Genomic DNA, 10,591 nt, shown 5'->3' on the forward strand with positions numbered 1-10,591 from the left:
ATAACTTATTCGTCAAGCCGCCACCCAAAAGAATTCTTTATTTCGATGATTGCCCTTCATCCAAACCTATATTGAAAAATATATCCTTAATCATATTTTCCATCATGTTCATACATCAACTTAGATAAGTTGTATATCGAAGGATAATTCGGGTTACGAGAATTTGGGCAGCATTTCCCCTATATCATCTACTTCCTCCAAATTCCAAAACAACTCCCAAACATCACTAAAAACATCAACAATAACATAATCAAGATACTACATGACAAACATATACAAATCCATCCGAAACTCCCTTCGAAAATCAATCCGTAAGCCAACAACATCAACATATCAAACTACGACCTTTATACTATGTTTTCCTTCACTTTACACCCTTAAAATCCTCCAAAAAAAACTCAATTCGAAATATACAACAATCACGTATAATCAACATTCTTGTTACTTCAATATGGTATTTCATACAAGACTTGTTTCACCTTTTGTCCAATTCAACGTATTACACGATAATCTAGCGAATATAACTTCGGATTAACTCAATTCCATAGTTATAGAGGAAGGATCTTACCTTATTAACTTCCAATTGATCCTTGATGGCTTCAAACCCAAGATCCCGCCATCTTTCAGCTTGCTTCGCAATAATCACGATAATACGATGTTGTCACGAGCTTTTCGAGCCTAGATTACATAACCTCCTTATGATTTCTTAGTTTTAATAATATGGAATGTTGGGAGAGTGATCCCTGAAGTTTCTAGACCTTTTTAGGTGTAAGAATGAGGTAAAAATGAGTGGGGATTGGTATTTATAGGGTAGAAGGTCGGTTTCCACCGACTCAATAATTGTCGCTCGCGTTCGCGACGCCTTGGCTCGCATTCGCGAAGAAGCTTCTGACAGCCTATCTTGGAACGTCCATAACTTTCTCCTCCGATGTCGTATCGACATACGGTTTGTTGCATTGGAAACTAGACTTAATGAACTTCCATTTACACAGGTTATTCATTCCATAACTCCTCATATTTTAGAAGATACACCTCTCTCAAGTTGGACCAAAAATTCTGTCAGAAATTTTGCCAAGTTTTCCCAAAATTTTAACAAATTAATTTCTCTATTTCACTTGATCCCGAAACCTTAAGACACTTGCTTAGCACTCATTAAAAGTATTCCTTAACGTTATAAGAGTTTCATGACCTCTCCGAGCTTGCGTTAGTTTACTTACGATGTGAGTGACAAGAAAATTTTGGAGATGTAACAAGAAATCTGAGAAAACAATATATAGAAGCCTGCACTTCATAACGATAGACAAAAGTTTGTGATTAATATTGGATATTTATATCGGCAGCCATAGAAGAGTGATTCACTAGCAAAACTTCCCTTCCGTATTAGAAATAAAACATAAGGAAATCTCAAATCAAGTTAAAACGACCGAATTACCCCAAACCCAAAAAAAAAAAACCACTAGAGTTGAGAATCGATTCCTGACAAAAGAGTATTTGAGGAATTTCCTGTCAATAAACAGCAGAAAAAACATAAAGAGGTACAACAACATGATAGTCAAGAAGTGGACAAAGCAGTTGCAATTTATGAAAAAAACTCAGGAACTATGCAGAAGCAATATGAGTTGCTTGCTAGTGTTGTTAATGAGGAAAATAGCTTGGTTTCTCCATCTATAGGTGTTGAGATATATGGGAAAGGCCAGAACAATGTCAAGGGTGATATAGCTAAGGATAGTACAACAACAGCTAGTCAAGTTGAAGGACATTTGGCTATTACAGATCCATCAATAAGAATTGCAGGTCAAGAGGTGTGCGAACACATAAACACACTAGCTGAACTTAACCAAGCTGATAGTAGCAATGTCAAGAAGCAGCAATCAAGTAAAGCAGTAGCAGCAGCAGGAGGTAATCTTACGGCAACTACACAACAACAACAACAAGAAGGTATGCTTGCAAAGCCTCAAAGTAATTTACAAGTAGTAATACCATCTAGTGAAGGTCCTAGGATTGACATGGATGAGGAGTCGTTTACACAAAACTTCCGCAATGCTGCAAAGGATGGGGATTTATCTCCTAGACAGGTGGAAAGTGTAAAAATACACAAAACTCATGCAAGGAAAGGCAGCTGGGATGGGAAAATGACTGAAGAATTTGTCCCAAAGCAGATACCAATGAGACAAGCAAAGAAGACTGTGGCAGCTCCTGCCACTTCAACAAAATCCACAAGATCCAAGAAAAAATAATAAAGTTTCAAGATTTTTTGGAAAGGCAGGAAGAACAAGACAAGTTGGAAAATTCAATGAATATAGAAGATTTTACAAGTTCAGAGATTAAGGATTCTGTCTTTATTCTTGTATTATTTTCTCATTATTTTAGCATTATCATGTGTAATATCATCATAGAGTTTGTTATAAATTCTGTGGTGATCATAGCTTATTTGATCATTTCGAGTTCATTTTTTTCTCCATTCCTGTTAGTTTAGAGGTTCTTTGCCTCATAGGATTAGTAAGGTAAGGCCTAGTCCCTGTTACACCTCGAAAAAAATTTCGTTCATGCACAGTGAATTGACTGACGAACGGCATGATGCATACAATGTTTTGACAAGTAATAAATAATATTTAATGATTCTAAATGAGATTTCAAGGACATTTGAGGTAGAAGACGAAAGTTGTTAAGGAAAGCAAGGTATATGTTGTGTGTCGGGCAAGAATTACGAGTATCGAATTAATGATGTCTTCATGACATTTTTGAGAAGAATTATAATGTCCCTTTTATTGGTAATGAAGTGTAAAGTAAGTTTCAAGAAGGACCCATGAAGCAAATATGGGCATAAGCCATCCAAAAAGGGCGAGTTAAGGAAACATTTTCGGATGATCTGGTTTGGAGGGGCCAAAACGCTATTATAAAGTTGGAATTTGGAAAAATGCCAAGAATGGAAGTTGTAGATAATTGAAAGAGCTTTCCAACCATAGGTCGTGGGCCCTCACAGCATATCGGAATCAAAAGTTATGGCCATTCTACGACAGACAGTCTGGGGCAAAAATATCACATTCTGGCGCACTTTGCGGCGCAACATGTGGCTCGCAAACACGACATGCGGCCACGCAGTTTCACCGCAAAGTGTGCCAGTGGAAGTTGATCAGCTGGAAAGCTTTGCGACACAACATGCGGCTCGCAAAGCGTGCCGCATGTTGTGTCGGTCTAGAATTTTCTGAAGCACTTTAAATATACCCAACTCGACCAAAATCACATTTTTCATCATTTTTTGCCAAGAAAACCTCTAGAACCCTCTCTAACATTCATCCACAAGAAAATTCAAGGGAAATCCATGATCAATAACACCAAATCCATGAACCCAAGTGTATGAAACCTAGCCAAAGTTCATCTAATCAAGAAAAGCCCAAGGAAGGTGAAGTAGGGTTTTGGTACTAGAGGAGTAACTCCACTCAAAGCTTGTTCAACCACTATCTAAGGTAAGTTTTATGAATTTCTCATGATGATTGAAGTATTTATACGTTGAAACACTTGGATTGTAGAAGAGTGTAGTAAATGGGTCATAAAATGTGAATAGTGCCATAGTTGGATGATAGTTGGATTGAATTATGAGTGTTGGTGTGTTGTGAGTATAAATATGTTATAAATGACGTTTAGACCATGGAATAAGTATTATGTATGAGAAAACGTGATGATGAGCTAAAACCAATAAATGTAGGGAAATTGGAGAAAAATGGTGGAATGTAGTAAATGTGGATAAATGACGATTGTTGATACGATATTGTGAGTATTGTTGTGAACGTTTGGGAGTTGAAATGAAACGTGGGAAAAATAGTATAAACAAAGGAAGTGCTGCTCAATTTTCCCTAGGAATAGTAACACGTTCTTGTAGTTGATTAGCTAATGTTCATGTGAATTCTCTTGAGGTAGAGACGTGAGCGTTGAAGGAGAACGAGCAAGCAATAGAATAGCTAAATGACAAAGGTATGTAAGGCTAGTCCCTTATTTCTAAGGCATGAATCCTATGATGTGATATTCCTTCCTTCTTCATGATTTTCCTACTTATCCAAAACTATGAGTCTACGATTATAAAGAGCATCACAAGATAAAGAAAAGAGACATGTTACGAGCATGACGATGTTGATGATGAATCCAAGTATAGAAGTCATAAAGCTCATGATATGATATTCCTACGAAGTTAATGATCCTTATATGATTCCTATGATAGTATTTTCCTTACCTCTCCATGACTTTCCTACTTTCCGGAAAAACTAAGAGCCTATGTTCATGAATACCCATATGGGATAAAATAAGAGGTATGTTATGAATGCGATGATGATGATGAGTCTAACTTTAAAGATACTAAGGCCTATAATATCACGGTTCTACAAGGCTAGTGGTCCATATTACGATCCATTGATATTGTTCATTGACTACACTCACCTTATATGCTAATTCCTTCAAGGTGAGGCATAATGCTTATGAATGCTCCATATTGGACTCGGGGGTTCTCGACCTCATGTCACCCCGACATTGTTATAGATTGTCCATAAGCCTTAATGTACGTCCTATGACCAATGTTTCAAAAAATTACAAGTGTATGTTCATAAAAGATTTCATATGAGATAAAGGTGAGAGATATGCCATAGAAACGATAATGGTAATGGTGAGCTTAAGCCAAAAAGATTATAAAGACTATCATACGATACGTATACGAAATTCGTGCTACGAATATGATATGATCTTCATAGATTGTCTTTGAATTTAAATATGTGCATTAATGAAAGGTTACGATACGCTTATGAGATGTATGTGATGACAATGATGATGATGAGATATACCGATCCATGTTAGGATGTATGTAATATGGTCGAGCCACTACGTGGCCGAATATGGAAGATGTGTATGTGAACTTGTCGAGCCACTACGTGGCCGAATACGGATACTGTCGAGCCACTACGTGGCCGAATACGGATGTTGTCGAGCCCTACGTGGCCAAATACGAATAATGTGTTATGTGTATGAGCAGATACGGTATTACGATGATGAATTATGTGACATGATGATGTATACGCTATGATGATTCATGTACGACGATTATGTGTATGTGATATATATATGAAATGTATTCATCCTTAAAGGTCGCGCATGTTTTTCCTTCACCTTATGACTTATGATTTCTCTATCATGTTTATTTCTTTCATGCCTTACATACTCAATACAATATTCGTACTGACGTCCGTTTTCTTTGGACGTTGTGTTCATGCCCACAAGTAGACAGGGAGACAGCGCAGACCTATAGGAGCTATCAGCAGATTTTCAGGAGCACTCCATTATTCCGGAGGTGCTAATCGGGTTTATACTTTTGTGTGTGTCTATATATATATATATATATATATATATATATATATATATGTATATGTATATGTATTTTGGGCACGACAGGGTCTTGTCCCGTCCACGTGTCTAGTACTCCAGTAGAGGCTCGTAGATACGTACGTGTGGGTAATATGGTCTCACGATACTACTATGGTGTATATGTTATTATTTTGATAGCCGAAGGGCGTATGTATATAAAATCAATTATGTCTTCAAATGAAAAACGATTGTCTAATGATTATGATTTGAATATAATTGATGAAAGAGCGTAAATGAGTATGACGAGTAATAGAACGAGCGGTACTCGGTGGTTAGCCCCGGGTACCTGTCGCGGCCCTAGTCGGGTCGTGACAGTCCCCCTTACTTGTACTCTCCCTTTGGGGTATTTTTTGCTTTCTAGAAAATTAATAAAACTAGCCCTAGGCCCAAAAAGCCTAGTGCACTTTGCTTAAAAAAAAAAATCCCGACAAAAGAAATCTTAGAAAACAATATAGAGAAGCTTGCACTTTGTAACGACGTGATCTATTCATCTAGTAAATCCATGAAGAAATTAATTTAAATCATTTGCTTTACTTTATCATCATTGATTGGCAACGTAAATTGACAGACAAAAGTTTATGATTAATATTGCATATGTATATCGGCAGCCAAAGAAGAGTGATTTGATTCACTGGCAAAACTTCCCTTCCGTTTTAGAAATAAAACATAAGGAAATCTCAAATCAAATTAAAAATACCGAATACCCCCAAACAAAAAAATTAAAAAAACCCACCAGAATTGATAATTACTAACTCATAGTCATTAAAAGTTTAAACAGATAAAACGTTTTTGCTAACTAAAGAAAAGTAAACTTACAAATCCATAGACATAGCAGATGATTTAGCGACGAAAGTAGCTGGCCCAAATAGTGGTAGATACAAATACATGAGAGAGAAATTGAGAAAAAACTAAACGGTGTAACTATTATGTTGTTGCCGAAATACGTGAATGTTGAACTTTTTTATGTTGTTGCTTCTTTGCGTTTTTTTTTTTTTTTTTTTGAGTAAGTAGATTATTAGATTTTTAAGAGGGGTATTTGCGTAATTTAACTTTTAAGTTAATGAGTTCATGCATTTAATATAGTATAGATATAGATAGATCGGCAAAGGCTCAACTATGCCCCTAACGTTTGCGAAATTGTACACATTTGCCCGTCGCTAAAAGGTTAGTGCAAAGATGCCCCTAACGTTTTTTTTTTTTTTGCCATACATTCCCTTGAGTTAATGGAAAATATTGGAGGGCATATTTGTTCAGTTTCGCAAGCGTTAAGGGCATATTTGAGCCTTTTAAATTCCTGAATATTATGACACAAATAGTTCTCAATTTTTTTTTTTTTGTATTGCACTTTATGCTAGCCAATGATTTATTGCAACTGCATTTTGAAACTCCACACCTATCGTACAACCCCTCACTTTTCTCTCTTATTCTTTCACTTGTTTATGAAATGTCGGAAGCTTCGAGTTCTTCAAATAGCTGTGAAAGGGTTTGTGGATGTGGAGTTCTGGAAGGGTTTGTGGACGTGGAGTTACTGCACTCCATCTCACTTATGGACTTCAAATAATTCTATTAAATTTCGGTTATGCGTGATATTCGCGAAAGGCCCCACATTGAATGTTATGTAAGAAACCGTATGAATGCTTAAAATGTGATACTCTTTCTATTATTATTAGTATCAAAATTTGGAGCATTGCGGGAGACATTTTTTCATGCGTCATAAGTCTAAGTAAGTTATCTCCTTTTTTATGTTTATGTTTTATTGCAGCAATTGTTGCATCCATTTTCGTGTAGATATTGGGACTGAGAAGACAAAAAATTATCTAGAAAGAACTATCCAGATCATCAACAAATTGAAAAATAAAAAAGGTATTATCATTAGTAAAAATAAAAAAATAAAAAAAAACTTTTGAAAGGGGAAATGGTGCTCTTATTTGTGAAAAACAGTCTTTAAAAGATGGTTGTAATTGCATTTGCTCTTTTAGTTGTATAATTTTGATGTAATGCAATGGTAGATGAATTGTAATTGCAAATGTTTTTTATGATTTGGAATGCAATGATATTTTGTGCCATAATATTCAAGAATTTCAAAGACTCGAATATGCCCCTAACGTTTGCGAAACTGAAAAAATATGCCCTCCAATATTTTCCGTTAACTCAAGGGCATGTATGGCCAAAAATAAAAATGTTAGGACATCTTTGCACCAACCTTTTAACGACAGGCAAATGTGTACAATTTCGCAAACGTTAGATGCATATTTGAGCTTTTCCCGTAGATAGATAGATAGATTGAAAGTTGTTTCTATATCATTGCATGCAAGTAATATATGGATACACCATATTATTATTATTATTATTTATTTATTTTATTTATTTTTTGTTGAAAGGAAAGTCATCGCTCCATGCTCAATTCATTCAGGGGTCTCTGTTGCAAATTGATATGATCCATTGATACAAACCGGATTGCTGACTTGACTCGACACGAATTCAATGACTTTGCCAAGTAAGAACATACTACGGATCTTTTTCAAACCTATGATCTTGAACTCCTAATGTGTGAAGGCGAAAACATTGTGAACATCGGCCTAGAAATGAACTTAAGACTTGAAGTTTATGGGTTCAAGATTCTAATTATTTTAAGTTATCAAGTTTCAATAGTTTGTATATATTTAGTGAGTTTTTTAAAACAAATACTATATTATTTGAACCAAAGTTACTAGGTTTGACCGCACCCGTAAATTATACTTTGGTTCCGCCCAACACGAAAGTTAGATGAAAGATTTCAAATGAACTTTCCCCATTTTGTGCGCATAACATGTTGCTGCCTCATGGACCATAAAATCAATGAGTAATTGCTTGATAACTTAGAGAAGAAGACACACATACTCTGGCGCGTTCTTCAATTAATTAGCACTCAAACCAGTATAGAAGAAGAAACATCCACTGTACTTGTGGAAGAACTCTCTTTGCTTATTGTATGCGGTACAGTAGCGATCATATCACATATTAATAATATTATTACACCAGGGTGGGTGTGGATGAAAATAAATACAAAAGTGAGGCGATTACATGTTGTCAAGTAAGAGGCCAGAGTTGAAGGACCTCTGGTTGGCGCAGTCAATGTTGTCTCCAGGACTTACTCCAAGAATGGAACAGTACCTCCTATAAAATCCAATACGGTCTTGGACCCTAGGGTCGGAGCCGCGCCCACATTCCAATCCCCCGTTGATGATATTTGTTATGACGCCATATCCTGGGAGGCGGTTGGCTGCTCTATCTGCAGCTGATGGTGTCCATCGCCCCGTGATCACATCGTGACAAGATGGCTTTGGTGGTTGAACTGTCATCCAAAACCAAATTGCTGACTTAAATGAGACGACTGGGTTTGTGGCCACCAGATCTGGGTTGTTTAGGAGGTTCACCCCAATGGCTCTCCCACAAGGCCCGTAATTGTAGTTGCTGAATTAAAAGAAAGATACAAATTAATGTTTAATTGGTCAAAATTATGAGGAGCATAACATTATGGCAAGCAGAAACTCACTATGAAATTTGGATGGGGCCTCTTCCGTAATATTTCTTGCCAGGAGCACATGGCCATTGAGAACTTTGAACACAGTAGCTAGGAGGGTTACCCTGTTCTCTAAGGTAGCAGTAACCCCATGCGTATCGCCCATCCGGTGCTGTAGCCCATCCTCCTGCCAAGGGGTCCATTTTTGTCAATTAATAAACACAAATTAATTGTCTCAATTTTCGAAAGACGTCAAAATTTACCAAGCATTTCAGCTCGAATTCTCATGATCAAACAACGTTTCTACCCCTTCTTTTTGCATGAATATAAAGTCATTACTAGTTTATTTACTTATATATAGACATATATTTGGGGAATTAAACATTAAAGTATACATTAAGGTAGCATAGCGAAGGGGCGTACCGGTAGTTTCATGGGAGGTTTGGGCAAGGAAAGCAGCAACCTCCCTTTTACGCCTGGTGGGGTCACCGGTGGTTCCAAAGCCACGAAATGATCTTGCAGCAGTGATAAAGGCATTGTAGGAATAGAAGCCCTTCCCTTGGCATGCGTTATCATTGCGATGCTTGAGCATCTGATCAAACATGGAACTGCTGATGATGTTGCTTATGTCCCCAGTGCTAGGGGTGGGAGGTTTTGGAGTAGGCCCAGGACCAGAAGAGCACTGGCTTTGACAATTCCCAGGACCACAATAGGCTTGAGTGTCTCCGCACCAACCAAAGTTGCTGCAGCAAAGTCCCGAGGGGCAACGTGCACCTCCTGCCTGTCTACCACATTGTTCTGCGGAGACACTCAGGAGCAGAAAGGAGAGTAGTAGAGGAGAAAGAGCTGTAAACTCAAAAGGCTTCATTTGACCTTTATGATTACTTGCTGAATTGGTGAAGAAGATGGCAACCAAAGGGGGTATATATATTACGATGATGGGAACATCGGATGAAGTCTAGTAGTAGTTGTGATTTGTGACTAGATATTGTACAATAATAAAGGATAATCTCATAGCCTGCCTTATCCAAATTTTTTATTCAGTAGCTTATGTTGACAAGTTACAAATATTAATAGGCGGCTCTTAAGTTTATAACATAAACTATCTTAAAGTCGCTGAACTACTGGCAAATCATAAACTATCCAATTTTCTTGTATTATTAAAAAATGCGTCTGGTAGCGTGGTGTCGATGGTTAGGTTTAACAGGTAACTTTTAAGAAATTTATACTATATCAATTATTCGTTAATAACTAAAATTAAAATTATTCCAATCATTTTGATTTTTTTTCGACATCGATGTGGTTCGATTAATTTTTTTATACGTCTTTAAGAACCGTATTATGATGTCTCATTTACTATGTAAAATAATAATAAATGTTTATATAACGTATAAATTAAGATAATAATTGACTCACGCTGAATATGATATGTCTGACAGAATATGCAGTAAACTCCTTTTTCTATAAATAGCTGTCGATATCACTTATTTAATCCCTAAAATTATAAACTTTTCTTGCTAAATTCTTCGCTTGAAACTCATTTAGAAACTTCACTTCCCAAACAATACTGGAAACTAGCTTTCTAAATTACAATGTGTTGTTCAGAGCGCAGCTTCATCATTGCTTTTCTGTAGACTTGCAAAAAGTAAAAAATAAATTCTCACACAATGACGAAGAATAGTA

General features: G+C 36.6%; 1 protein-coding gene across 1 annotated transcript; it reads right to left on the bottom strand.

Annotated features, from left to right (window-relative positions):
* Positions 1 to 8,325: 8,325 nt before the first annotated feature.
* On the bottom strand, positions 8,326 to 9,857 carry LOC132611120 (endochitinase 3). The gene is made up of 3 exons (XM_060325531.1): positions 9,332 to 9,857; positions 8,942 to 9,095; positions 8,326 to 8,859 (listed from the first exon to the last, which is right to left on the bottom strand). Exons 1-3 carry the CDS (start codon positions 9,774 to 9,776, stop codon positions 8,466 to 8,468), a joined length of 993 nt encoding a protein of 330 aa, XP_060181514.1. The 5' UTR covers positions 9,777 to 9,857; the 3' UTR covers positions 8,326 to 8,465.
* Between the last annotated feature and the right edge of the window lie 734 nt (positions 9,858 to 10,591).

This window comes from Lycium barbarum, chromosome 9 (assembly GCF_019175385.1).
Source record: "Lycium barbarum isolate Lr01 chromosome 9, ASM1917538v2, whole genome shotgun sequence".
In the NCBI taxonomy this organism is placed as follows: Eukaryota; Viridiplantae; Streptophyta; class Magnoliopsida; order Solanales; family Solanaceae; genus Lycium; species Lycium barbarum.

Bases quoted from the DNA above. Each gene is read 5' to 3' on its own strand.
- LOC132611120 (XM_060325531.1), bottom strand. From the start codon at position 9,776: ATGAAGCCTTTTGAGTTTACAGCTCTTTCTCCTCTACTACTCTCCTTT. The intron at 9,096-9,331 runs GTACGCCCCTTC...ACCCCTTGGCAG, and splicing joins AACCTCCCATGAAACTACCG to GAGGATGGGCTACAGCACCG. The intron at 8,860-8,941 runs GTGAGTTTCTGC...CTTTTAATTCAG, and splicing joins GGCCCCATCCAAATTTCATA to CAACTACAATTACGGGCCTT.